Source organism: Rhinopithecus bieti, unplaced genomic scaffold (assembly GCF_001698545.2).
Source record: "Rhinopithecus bieti isolate Rb0 unplaced genomic scaffold, ASM169854v2 scaffold_3062, whole genome shotgun sequence".
In the NCBI taxonomy this organism is placed as follows: domain Eukaryota; kingdom Metazoa; phylum Chordata; class Mammalia; order Primates; family Cercopithecidae; genus Rhinopithecus; species Rhinopithecus bieti.
This window is the reverse complement of record NW_016804432.1, coordinates 3,125,543-3,139,623: the sequence shown is the minus strand read 5'-3', so window position 1 is coordinate 3,139,623 and position 14,081 is coordinate 3,125,543. Positions and strand designations below refer to the sequence as shown.

The following is a 14,081-nucleotide window of genomic DNA, read 5'->3' as shown; positions in this document are numbered from 1 at the left end:
TCTGAGATGTAGTCAGAGAGAATAAAAATAGAAACCTTTTTTAAATGATTAAAAGAGAGGAGCCTTAAATGTAATTTAAACACAGTATTCAAATTGATTAGCCCCATAGTTAATTTATTGTGTCTGGCGCTGATATTCTGCAAAAACATTTAAAAATTATTCCTTTTATACATTAAAAATTTGCCATCTTGTAGGTTACATCTGCATGAAGATTAAAGAGTTGGTTGTTCTATCATGTAGATTTTATTATGTTATTACGATAATGCTGCCATTTATTTAAAAGTAAATATAACAAGTTACTACTTTTATTGATAAGAAAATGCAATGTAAAATATTTGATGATTACAAATATGATTACTGCTTATTACTTTATTTTAGTCATTTACAGAACAAAACATCTAGATCTCTCTCTTTGTAACTTCCAGTGTTACAATCTACAAAGGAATTCAATTTCTGTTGAGAGTAGGATTCTGATTATTGAGTAAAAATATTTTATTTAAAATTTCAATTGGTTCTGTATTTCTTGGACAGGGAGGGAGGAGTTTCAGCTGTGCTTCTAAGATCTTCCAGAAAGAATTTTCTACCTCTAAAATCAAGGACTTTCCTCAAAACTGCAGTCAGAGGACAGAACGTTAGCCTCAAGCTGGTGAATAGGATGGATTTTCTCCCTAAACATCCCTTCTGCTCTCTAGTTTGAATTATCAATAAAATGGTTTGGCTTATCTCTGAAAATAACCTTGTTGACAACACAAATATGGATTTAAACATGCTACCTCCACATTAAGATTTAAGAAGCCCCCAGTAAATGTCAGGGGGTGTCAATGTGTTTGCTGTGATACTTGGTTATTATTAGTGTTTAACTGCAATTCCCCACCAGCGCCACTCTGCCAGCACCACCATAAATTTTAATGTGATCATGTGCTCTTCTCTTTTCATATCCAGTGAATTCTGCAAGATCATAATATTCTATATGAACCCTAGCTGAACCTTAGTGTGATATGAAGAAAGAACAAAATTTCAAGCAATGATAGTTGTTCATCATTTTATAGCTTTTTTTAACTGGACACTGAGCAGCATGGTTCCTTGAATAATATTACCCTAAACTAAATTCACTCATTCAATTAATCTTTATTGATATCCTACAGGATGCAGGGCATGGCCCAAAGTGCTAATGAGTACATTTATGGGATAGTAAAGAATACTGACTCTTAAAGAAATCTTTTTTTTCCCCTTGGAAAATCTGTCAGAGCTCATACATCATTTATAAAACCGAAAAAAATGTCTCTGCAACCTTGGCACCACTACATGCCTTTTATTTTACAGAACACAAACAAAAGCAGAGTCATTTCCTATATCTAGTCTACATCGTGAATTTAAGAAATATGTCCATCATCTTTCATCATGTATTTATAGTTATAATTTATTTATTACGTATGTGCATCATGGAATATTTGTTCTATAAACTCCTATTAGTAAAGACAATTTATATGATGATCACTGATCTGCAGGTTTTCTTCCTCATTTTAACCACAAATAGTAACTGTTACTACGTACTGTATTTGTCGGAGGAATTCAAAGTATTTGGGAAATTTTAACTACCTAATTATCTCTTTAAAAGCAAAGAATAACATTGAAGCTTTCAAATTTATAAATGTGAAATTTCAGACCAGAGGCATGAAACAAATTAATAAGTCATTAACAGGGTTCCCAGTGAACAAAATGCTCATCATTTTATATCATTTGCCTGTCCTACAGAGTAGTTTTTTTTTTTTTTTTTTTTAAATATCTAAAGGAACAAAACCGCTTTGTTACCTAGACATGAACCTGAATACTTTTGCAAAACACAATGCTGAGTCAATAGGTTTATTTTCCACCCATGAAGTGATTTTAGGGTTAAAGGTTAGGAAGCTGGGGCATATATTTATAATTTGCTCGTCCTGTTGTACGTGGTACCAAAATTTGTTCAGCAGTGACACAGAACTATGCATCTCTCCATTCCCAGAGACAATGGGCTTGGAAAAATACACAATCACAGATTTAAGGTCACACGGAGAACACTATTATTCACGTTAACAGTATGGTATGCAAGGTGGCAGTCATAAAACAGGCCCATCCTGATGGGAGAGGCTCTTTTCCGACAGACTGGTTTTGTTGCTATCTCTTTTAGGAAAAACATTTATTTTGTGGTGGCAGTGCTAGAAGAAGCACTTTCAAGGAAGGTTGGTAAGGTTTTTTTTCCCCTCTTTTCTGGAAACCAGCTGGGAAACTTTGCCTTGGAGCGCCATCTAGAGGAAGCCTCAGCACACACACGCTGTGCTTAGCTTTATGACATTAAACAGGCTGTATCCAATGGTTGGTATATAGTGAATTTCTTTTCTTTCTTTCTTTTTTTCCCCCCTAGATTAATAGAGAATTTTGGTTCTAACACAACCCACAGACAGGAAATATGAGATCCCTGGAATGGAAATTTAATCACTGATAAGATCAAAACATTGAAAGGCTTTCAGAGTCTTCAGGAGTGCCCAAAACATGAGTGCCCATTGGTGGAAAGAAATAGGGCATCATTTTACCATAGGCCAAGGTCACACTCCAGAGATGAGAATTGATGAGTGAGTTAAATTTATTTTTAGCTACACTGATTGAGTAGTCTTTGTTACTTCTGTAATTATTTTCTTCATTAAAAATTTCTGATTAACCAGATTGACCCAAGTCAAGTTTGGAGAAGATAACTTACTCTAGAGAAAAACAAATGTTGACACTTTTAACCGACTGTAACCCTTGGTTAAGTTCAACAAAATGTAATGAGCAGAAAATACTATATTTTCCAGATGTGGCTACTCAATACAATGTGAAAGAAACCAAAATAACGTTGTATTCTTTCTGAAGTCATGTTTTTGTTTTGTGATCTCCTCCACCCACCCTCCTTAGAGAAATTTAACAATGAAGTCTCCGCTTTCTGTGTTAGCATGAATGCGAAAAAACAAAACCTAAGCCTTCTCCAACAATGCTGCTCTTCAACGTTGCTGAGCATACTTGCAAAAACAATTGCACCCTGGAAATAATCTGACTATATGAGCATCCCCATTGTGGTGACATAGTTTAAGAATTCTATTTTCTTCAATTTCTTGGAAAGGATCAAAATTGCCCCTATAATGGAAGTACCACTGCAGAAAACTGGGTATATATTTCCTTTTGCTCCTAAGTGTCCACCGTGACCCTGGTGCTCTTGCCGGTTTCCCCTATTCCAACTATTTTAAGGCTTGTCATAAAAATCTGTCTCTGTCTTTGACATTTCTAACTCAAAAATGTCACAGCCATTTCTTTTCCCTTCATTGAACAGGATTCCTGCTTACTTATTTTGGCAATTCAGCATAAATCCATAGGTTTTCCAAAATAAAGGGGTAAGAAGTTTTTTATTAAGTGTCCTCTGTGGGCCAGACACATGAACTCTGTACACAAAAAAATTATACCTTGTTTACTGAGGTATGCTATGGAAAAACAAAATGAAGATTTTTTTTTTCCCAAGCAATGGTTGTCACTTGAGCCATTAAGCCTCATGGTTCAAAGCATCTTCCTTTCTCACTTGACTGGCTCACTCCTCTGATGGTGGATGCAACAGAAGAATGGAACCAGTCCAGTTTTCCCAGGCCAGTCTGCCTGTTTCTTAAGCAGTCGAGGACCCAAAGCACAAGTCCCTAGTACAAAAGACATTCTGGTCCCATCTTCTATGCCAGATGCACATTTCAGCTCATGTCAATTCAACATACATTTTTTGAAAACCCACCAAGTACATGACAGAGTGCAAGGCGCTGGTGCTACCCTCGGTAAATGGTGGTTGAGCAAATAAGTAGATGTTGTTGAAAGAACAAGAAATGATCTCTTCCCTTAGCAGCTTACTCTATAGGAGGATGACAGATTTGTAACTTAAAATACACAGTAGCAAGAAAGATGTGTTGTACTAGATACAGTACAGGGAAAGAAGACATTATTGATGATTTGGGAGAAAGGGGAAGACTTTTGTAGAAAAACTGGCACTAGATCAATGCCTTAAAGAATGAGTAAAATTTTAATAAGCAGAAAATGAGGCAGAGATTTTTCTTTTTTTTGAGGAAGAAGCAGAACAGAATCATCTTTGTTCACTTGGACCAAAGGAAAATGCATTTCATTTGGCGCTGTGATTTTCTGTTTAAATTTTAGTCTGGCTGCAAAAATATAAGGTATTTGCTTTATGTTGGAAGAATCCAAGACTCACGTTCTCTTTTTTGGTATGGCAATTTGTTTACACACACCCACAGATATGTACGTACATATGTGTGTATATATAACTATGAGACCAAAGAAACCAACATATTTAAGCCAGAAAACATTTTACTTGATGATAGCGTAACAATGTAGTAGAAATTATGCCAAAACAAGCCTTATTTCTTGCCAAAAGAAGTAAATAGAGGATTTGTTTCAATCTTTGCCACAAACATTTGCTTTCGGATTAAATTCCAAGGCTTACCTCTGCCCAGCTGTGTTAGATATCTCCGTGAAACAGACTGGCCACCATCACTGGGTCAAAACCCAGTGGGACGGAGATTTTAAGGCAAGTAAGCCCTAAACCTGGGGAGCGCGCACTCCTACCCCTCTTTTCCCCTTGGCCTCCCTGGGCATTGTCTCAAATGGGCATCCTCTCAGGATTTCCGTATTCCTGTGGGTGATGTTCATACCTCCCTACTGGCTTTCCACCAGTCAAGAGTCATATCCAGTGATCTCTTTGTTCTGTTACTCATCTACATTTCCTCTACAAAAAGATTACTTTAAAAATCTGAGCATTTCTTTTGTAAAAGAAACAGTTTACCCAGAAAAAATACTGACGAGAAGCTCAAGTAATCATTCCAAGGCTACACTGGCTTCAAGGACTCAACGATGTTATAGCTTTCAAGCTCAGAAATTGCTGGCACATATATACTTTCATAACAAGGGCAGGTAAGTTCCAACATAAAATGATCACATGGTAATTTTTCAGAGAAATGGAAACATAAAGGAGAAGGCCTGCCAGTTCCTGTGAATGAGGAATGATCTTCCACCATTGCTAAGCACACTTACGGTTAACATCGCGAACATCAGCTGACACACGTTGAAGGCATGTCTCCAGTTGTGGTACAGAACCATCCGATAGTTTTTCCTCACTGTCAAAAGCCACCTACACAGTGTCTGAAATGGGAGGGAGAGGGTGCGTCAGGCAGTTGCAAGTGATTCCAGTGGACCCTTATCTCAAAGGTGCCTTATGTCTGAGTAACCCTCAATGATCAAAGGCCTTCCACAAACATCTCGTCTGGTTCTTACAGTAATCCCATGAGGTGTGCAGGGCAGGGATTATCATCCCCATTTTGTATTTGGGAAACTGGTGGTTCAGAGTGCCTAACACGTTGTCCCAGGTGAACTGCTTGGATCACCCAAGACAGACATCTTACCTCATAGTCAATTTTAAATTTCTGTACCATCCCCAGCTCCATGAACATCCGGAGAGCAGCTGTGATCATGGCATCAACGTCAAGAGAAAAGTCATCAAAATGAATGTCATCGATGGCAAGTTCTGACACCAGAGGGATGTTGGCTGCCTACAAAAGCAAAGACATAAGTCAAGCCAAGTTCACCAGCTTTTCTAAACCCCCATCCTGCTCTCCTCCCCTGCTTATCAGAAGTGCCACATAAATCAGGCCTGACCTGCACTTACACCCTGATACAGCTAAACTCTGAGCTGTAAATGTCTTTTGTTTCTGAACTGCAAATGCCCCAAGCAAATGAAGGTGGGGGCAGAGGGGCGGGGGGCGGGGGGCAGGAGGGAAACTAATCTGAAGATAAAATACACACACTGGATCTAGTCTGCAGAATTTAGAATACAGCACTGTCAAGTTTATGGAAACCGTGGTCATACAATATATTCTGATGCATATTACAGAGCACTAAATGCAAGAAACATCTGGGCAGCCAGCAGCTGTGAATTTTAATTGATGCTATTCAGGAGAAGGAGATGGGAATACACCACTTTGCCTTGTTTCTTCTATCCTTATATCCTGTAGCTTGCACGTGTTCTTTGTTACACACGTGTTCTGTATATTCATAATGATTGAAAGGATCAGACAGCACATCTCTGGTGGGAAATATGTTGCCTTAATAAAATAGAGATATCTGGAGGTTTAGCATAAGCATATGTTTCACTGAGATCAATTTTGCTGTCTTGTTTAGCTTCATTCTATATAAATACACAACATAATTATAATACTGGTCATACATATTCAAGATTTTCAAAACACCCATGTTAGGCAACTGTCAATCAGCTGTCCCACAAACGAGCCTAAAAAGGAGAAAAAGAAAATCTTGGGAAATCATTTGTATGGTGATTTCATTGGCTTTACCATATTCTTTGGATCACTCTTGGTAAGGGAGTCACTTTTATATTTTCAGGTTATCAGAGACCATTCTGTATTTATATTCCTATCTATTCACTGAGTTTAAATTACCCTGACAGTAATTTATGCCCTGGAGCTACTTACTTTGGCTAAGAGATTCAATCCAACTCTGGCTGCTCCAAGCATTCCAGAAAACACATCATTAATCCTTCCTTCCCAACTCTATGCTCCTCCATAGGTGGAGCTTAGTTTTCCATGTACTTGTAATTAATTCAACCCCGAAACTCTCTACCAGTTGTCTAAGTCTCCTCTCAAAATGTTCATATGCTTTGGGCATTCCATCAGTTTCACGAATAAATCACTCCTGGAACTTCCTGTATTTCTCGAATCTAGACCAACTATCTTCTATGTCTGATATGTAGTTTTCATCGTAGGATACTCCTTCACCGTAATTATAGGGATGTCTTTCTCTCTCTCTTTTGTTTCTCTAGCCCACATCTTTCTCTTTCTTGGTTTCTCTTCTCATTTTGGTGAGACACATCCTCTAACAGATTCCCAAGAAAAGGTGTGAGGTAGATTTGTGAGGCTGTGCAGTCTGAAATGTTTTTGTATTACTGTCACATTTCATTAACAGTTTGTCTAGGTAAGATTCTAGGTTGGAAATCATTCTATTAGAATGTTAAAGGCATTGCTCTTTGAGCTTGCGATGTTACTTTTGAGAAGTCAGAAGCTATTCTGGGCTATTATACTTTGAAAATAACTCCCCCTCCTACCCAGTTTGTGTAGAATTTTTTTGCTTCAAGAGTTCTGAAATGTCATGGAAATGTGCCTTGGTGTGAGTTTATTTTCATTTATTATCCTAGGCACTTTGTAAGTCTTTTCTTTCTTTCTTTCTTTCCCCCCCCAGTGTATCTATTACAGGTTTTTGCTTTGTAGTTACCATGAGGCTTAGCTTTAGCTGTAGTAAACTATTTTAAAGGCTTATCTTTAGCTATAATAAATTATTAAGATGACATCTTAATTCTGATTGCAAAAAAAGAGAGAAAAAAACGACACTTAATTCCATCCTCCACTGCACTTTGATTTTTTGTTGTCACTTTAAATCTTGCTTTATTTATTTATTTATCATACTTTAAGTTCTAGGGTACATGTGCACAACATGTAGGTTTGTCACATATGCATACATGTGCCATATTGGTTTGCTGCACCCATTAACTCATTATTTACATTAGGTATATCTCCTAATGCTATCCCTCCCCCCTCTCCCCACCCCACGACAGACCCTGGTGTGTGATGTTCCCTGCCCTGTGACCAACTGTCATCATTGTTCGATTCCTACCTATGAGTGAGAACATGTGGTGTTTGGTTGTAAGCCCTTTTCTTAATTGGAAAATTATGTCTTTTAATTCTAGAAAAACATTTTAAAATAAGCTCTTTGAAGATTTCTTCCTCCCTTTTATTTTTCTGGAATTCCCTTAACTTGACCTTTGGACTGGCTTGTCTTTCTTTTCTTTTCTCTTCTCTTCTTTTCTCTTCTTTCTTTCTTTCCTTTCTCTTTTAGTTTTAATTTTCTTTTCTTTCATGTTTTCACTTCTCATATGTTTTATTTCTTTTCCTTTTTGCTCTGTTTTCTAGGAAATTTCTTCTTACTGTTGAGATTTTAATACCACGGTTTTCATTCTAAGAACTCTTCTTTTGTCATCTGGATATTCCTTTTTATATATTTTTAATAGCACCCTAATTTTATTTCAGAGATACAATATTTTCTCTTACCTGCCTGAGGATGTGAATGACAATTCTATTTGTCATTTTCTTCTCCTTTTATAATTTGCTTCATTCTCTGTACTTTGTTTTAGTCTCTTTTTTTAAATTGTGGTACAAATACTGTACCGTGTACAGTACAGTATTGTTAACTATATGCCCAGTATTGTTAACTATATGCCCATTGTCATACAACAGATCTCTAGAACTTTTTCATCTTGCATGGCTGTAACTCCATACCTATTAAACAACTTCCCATTTCCTCCTCCTCCCAGCTGCTGGCAACCACCATTCTTTCTGTTTCTATGAGTTTGATTACTCTACCTCATACAAGTAGAATCATGCAATATTTGTCTTTTTTTGTCATTGGCTTATTTGACTTAGCATAATGTCCTCAAAGTTTATCCATGTTAAAGCATATGACACGTTTTCTTTTTTCTTAAACTGAATAATATTCCATTGCATGCATACAGCACATCTTTGTTCTATTCATCAATCAATGATTTCATCTTTTTCTTCATCAGCCAACTTTCAATAAATTATTTAATACATTAGAGGCTTTAGAAATATTAGAGGTTTTCCTTAGCGGCCTGGTAATCTTTAGTTTTCCACTCCTGTGTAAAAGTGGGGCTCTAAAAGTTTCTGTTGGAGCTTCTGGGGGCTTCTCTGTAGGGGGAATGTGTCTGACCTGGAGAAACCACCAAATGTCAGCATCTTTGTGTCTTTACTCTTTAGCTACTCAGAATCCCCAGAGAAGAGTCTTCTAGCTGGAGCCTAGTGGGGAAGCAGGTTGGAGGAGGAGTCTCAGCATTGGTCTCCTGTTCGTTCAGTCCTCCTGTTTTCACCCTGCACACCCACCCTCACGCTCTGCACTGACAATTCCCTAACTCGAAGACCCACGATTATACTCTCTCCAGACGACAAGCCTCTAGTCTTTATGGAGTAGGGAGTAGAACAAAGGATCTGGGGCTCTAACTGCTTTTTCCTGTTTATAAGCCCACCTTCATTTGCACTTTCAAAGGTACTTAATTAGTCAATTCCTGAGCTATTTGTGGGGAGGAGTCTATGGTATAAATCTGCTTGCCTCTCAGCTTTTCCTAATGCTAGGTTATTTTGGCTGTCTTGAGTTTGCTAAATTACTTCCTATTCATCCATCTGTTTTCCAGCGTCCAAAATTTTGTCACTGTTAAGTCCCTTCCCAATTTCTTTGGCTTTGAGAATTTATGCATTAAAAAAAAAAAAAAAAAACCTTTATTTTGTTTTAGTAGTGCATGGGGAGACAACAAAAGAAAATGGGTGTAGTTGATCTATCATCTTTATCCAAAAATCAATGAAGTTAATTTAGTAAATGATACCTAGAATGGTCAGCTTGGAGAACTCAGAGGGAAGCCAGCCTTTAGTCTGTAGGCCCTTTGTTTCTATGTGCACAGGCCTGGCTGCAGGCACGTAGATCTCTTTCTCTTATTCTGTGCCCCTGTGGGTTCACTTTTGCCAGTGAACTCACTTATTAGGCTGTAATAATCTTAGAGGCAGATGCCATGTTTTTTTTTTTCCTTAGGGAAGCTCCAGAACAATTCTTTACTCCTATCATGTGTTTGAGGGTTTGTAAATAGAGAATACCAAGATCTCAGAAATATCTGTGCTTGCTGTAATTTGTTCCAACTCAAAATCAAATGTTAGTGAAAAAACACTTTTCAAGAGATAGAGGTCCCGTCCCAAAAGACACAAATCTTTCTGGTCTCAGGAGAGAAGTTTGGTTCTGAATTGGCAAAGGAGGCTGAACCTTGTTACAGTTTGTTACCAAAGAAGCAGAAATGGTGATAGAGGCAGCACTGCTCCACTCCAAGTGGCCCCTGTCTTGTAGATTATTAATAGTGTATTCCCCGATACCATTATAAATCCTCTACCTTTCAAAGGCACTAAATTCACTTAATTATCTTAAAAATTAAAGAATATAGGAATTTTTTTCATTATGAAATGTTAATGGAAAGGAAATAAGAACATTAGGTTGAAAATGTAAAATGACCTCTGGTTCACCAAGACCCATCCTTATTGACCTTGTCTTTTTTTCCCCTAATAGGTTGATTGATCCGTGGTTAAATCACACCAGTCTGTAGATCACGCTGAGCCCTGCCATAAACCCTTGCTGGCACGTGTAGATGAAAGAAAGTTCTAAGCCTTTCAGGAATGACCATTTTCAGCTATTTTGAGAAGTCTGGGTAGTTTTCATCCCCACATTTCTGGGTTAAAGAGCAGGTTCTGGAGAAAACTGAAGAGTAACAGGCAGTATGTATCTTGAGCAGACAAGCATAGAGATCTGGTCTGCAAAAGATTTGGGAATAGCCTTCCATTGACAAATTCCTTGTTATAGAGACACAGTGCTCCCCGTTGCTCCCAGTAAACAGAAAATGAGATTGCATTTTCCAAACCTATAATTACTCTAGCCATAAGATATTAACAAAACAAATCAAAGTCAATTTCTCCAAGTGTCAGTCTTCAACTTTTAAATATTTATAAGGTGTCATATCCCTAAATCAAAGAGGAGTGCCACAATCCAAAATAACTGCTGAATTAATAGCCAGGAAATAACATTTGGATAAAAGAACCATTTACTTTACTGCAGCAATAAATGAAAACACAGAATTATGAGTCCTGGAGCTAATTTGAATAATGTTCAAGAAGTGAGACTCTAGCTGGCTGGAAGTACCTGATATCCTTTGACCATTCTTCTTCTTTGTTTGGGTCTTAATAGTTAAGTGGTTATCAAAGGGAGTCATAAAACTGCCTCCTCTAAAATTGAAAAGGTAGCTTTACGAAGAGGCCATAAAATGTTAAAATACAATCCTGGATCCCTTGACGCATGAATATTACATTTTGTGATGCTCAGAAAATGGGAAGAAACATCAAAGTGGGTGGTAGTCCAGCCCCGGCAATTCAAAGGAAAATTGACTTGTTGCTAATTCCAGCCTACTCACTGTCTTAATCCTCTGGACAAAAGCCCTAGTCAGGGGCTTTACGATTCTGGGATTAATGGAGACAGGAGGTTGAGCTATGGTGATGTGGAAGGGACAGTAAAGTTCTTTCTTTTGCCAATATAATTATAGCCCTTATTATGTGCCAGATACTATTTTAGTATTATACTTTGCATATACTCACCCATTTGATGTTCATAAGAACCCTAAAAGCTTGGGAATAGTTTTAATTCCATGTTAGGATGAGGCAACTGAAATAGATAATGAATAAGTTGGTCAAATTTGCACAGTGTGATTGGCAGAGGCAGATTTGAACCTGGGGAGCTTTGTGCTAGCGATTGGCTCCTAACCATCACATTGCCTCTCAAAATGGGCCTATGCCAGGCAAGAGTCCCCCTTTCTGTATTATGCAAACTAAGTTGGGTGCATCATGGCTGGCGTTTGGGATTTATATCCAGATGACTTGCTTTTCAATCCATTTTTTATTATGAGCAGCCTGGACCCACGTGAGGGACAATGTTTCTGTCTTGTCTTATATAAAACTCACTTGGGAAAGTTTCTAAATTCACAACTGACTTTGGAATGAACCCAAATTGTTACTTTGTGTTGATTACAGCTAACCCAGAATCAACTCAAATACTCCCAAGATGATGCTGAAAAAATAACTTGTCTTCTGGGGGAGCAAACAATGAGGAGGTGACAAAGGAGGAGGTAAATGGTATTAGCAGAGCAGCAATGTTAGGAAAAAGTAAGCGTTTTTGCTTGATCCCAGGAGTTTGAGGCTGCAATACACTGTGATCACACCTGTGAATAGCCACTGCATACACTCCAGCCTGGGCAACATAGTGAAACCCCGTCTCTTAAAAAAAGTAGGATTTAAATTCTTCTGGCAATTGTTTTCTCTTAATGTCATTCATTAAATTTGCCTTGTAGTTGCCTAGAACACTCTTCACGACAGATACGGGCTCTCATCCTACCTTTAACACTTACTTGGCTGAGTGGCAGTGGGCAAGAAACTGAAGTAAGCCTCAGATTGAGCATTCTTTGTACAAACAATCACAAAATTGTGTTGCATGGCTGTTGTGAGGAGTGAATGAAATAATGCACACAGAACCTAGCCCAGTGCTTGGAAACAGGAAGTACTAAATAACGGTGCTGGCATGCTGGCGCTTGACATTGGTGTGTTGTTGTTATGCTCATTATGATTTTTATGCTGATAGCAGCCCCATAGAAGGATAGGGTGAGTGGAGAAGATTTTGGTACCTAGACTCTGAAGAGCCAAGCTCTATCCTCTGCCCCAGGAGACCTCCCAGTGTAATCCATTTTAATTCAGTACACATGTATTGTGCACCTAACTGTATGCCAGGCACTGGCATATGCTGTGGTTATGTTTGTAAAATCAGCATGGTCCCTGAGCTCGCAGCCTGTCAGAGGATACAGAGAAACTAACAGGCAATTACAGAACAGTATGGGTTAAGAGCTGCGATGGGGGAAACACGGGACACCACAGGAACCCCTGGGAGAGTTTAGTGAAATACATTCGGCTTCACGTTCCTGCCTTAATTCCAAACTGTCATTAAACCTCAGCTTTATAAAGTACATCTAGTAATTTAAACAGTTAAAAAATAGTTACTATGATCAAAAATGTTTAAAGGTCATACAGCATGTATCAAAACCTAAGAAAAGCTGTGGACTCCATACCTGAGATGCTCACTGCCTACTCAAGAAGAAAGAATAAACAATGATTCGTGGTAAAACAAAACAAAACAAAACAAAACCAGAGGCATAAAGTTCAGAGGCAACAACAGGAGTGAGCGTATGAGATGCCAAGAAGCACAAAGGAGGAGGACCATCTGATGTTGGCATTGGAGGGTGAATACAAGTTCACTAGGAGAGTAAGTAAGGAAACAGGGCAGAGAACAGCGCTGCCGAAAAGAGTTTCAGTCTCCCCTGAAGATGGTGCAACACCAGGAGGCACAGACAGAGGGCTCCATTGTTAACAAAAACAAACAAACAAACAAAACAAAAACAGTGCTTGGTCACAGAGATCCAAGATTTCCTCTAAGAGGCTTGGACCCCTTGGCTGCCTGAACAACTGTAAAACTTGAGTTCATCCAAGTAAAGGGCACCCGCTTTGCCAAGCTCCAGTGGCCTCCGACCACAGTGCAGGCGCCTGGCTTGCATGTGACTCCAGGGCTGACTTCTGTTCACTGTCCATGCCAGGGTGACTCCCTCGACCCCTGGCAGTGACCAGTCTCCATTCTCTATGGTCAAACCTCCCAGAACTTCCCCTTTGAAGCTCTGGTCCCAATTTTAGTTGCGGCAGGTAACAAATGTGTGGGCCCTTTTCATATGGGAAAGCATTGTCAGTGTTTCCTTTTCCCTTTCTTTGCTGCACTCAACAGCAAACCCTTTCTTTCCTCTAACTGGGAAAATTTGAAGACAAGACCAAGCAACTCTCTGTGTCCTCCAGGGGAAAGGAATTTGTTTTCGGTTGAGTGGGATTCTGGGTCTAATGGGCCGTCAGTTATCTGTTTTGAAAGAATCAGGGGAAAAGAGAGAGCACTCTAGAGCCAGAAGGAAGGACGGACGTGCTCCTGGGGGAGATAAGTAAGAGAGGAAGGGCCAGGCGTGGTGGCTTATGCCTGTAATCCCAGCACTTTGGGAGACCGAGGCAGGTGGATCACCTGAGGTCAGGAGTTTGAGACCAGCCTGGACAACATGGTGAAACTCCGTCTCTACTGAAAATACAAAACTTAGTACAAAAATTAGCCGGGTGTGGTGGTGGGCACCCGTAATCCCAGCTACTCAGGAGGCTGAGGCAGGAGAATTGCTTAAACCCAGGAGGTGGAGTTTGTAGCGAGCACTGCACTCCAGCCAGGGTGACAGAGTGAGACTCCATCTCAAAAAGAAAGAAAGAAAGGGGGGAGGGGAGGGAGGGAGGAAAGAA

The 14,081-nt window shown here is 39.1% G+C and overlaps 1 protein-coding gene across 2 annotated transcripts in view; it reads right to left on the bottom strand.

Annotated features, from left to right (window-relative positions):
• The window catches only part of PDE11A (phosphodiesterase 11A), a 466,948-nt gene that overhangs the window by 98,388 nt on the left and 354,479 nt on the right, over nt 1-14,081 (bottom strand). For both annotated transcript variants that reach the window (XM_017868289.1, XM_017868290.1), the window contains 2 exons: nt 5,460-5,606; nt 5,092-5,199 (listed from right to left, as the gene is read on the bottom strand). In XM_017868289.1, the coding sequence (XP_017723778.1) occupies nt 5,092-5,199; nt 5,460-5,606 (255 nt within the window). The remainder of the gene's footprint in view (nt 1-5,091; nt 5,200-5,459; nt 5,607-14,081) is intronic.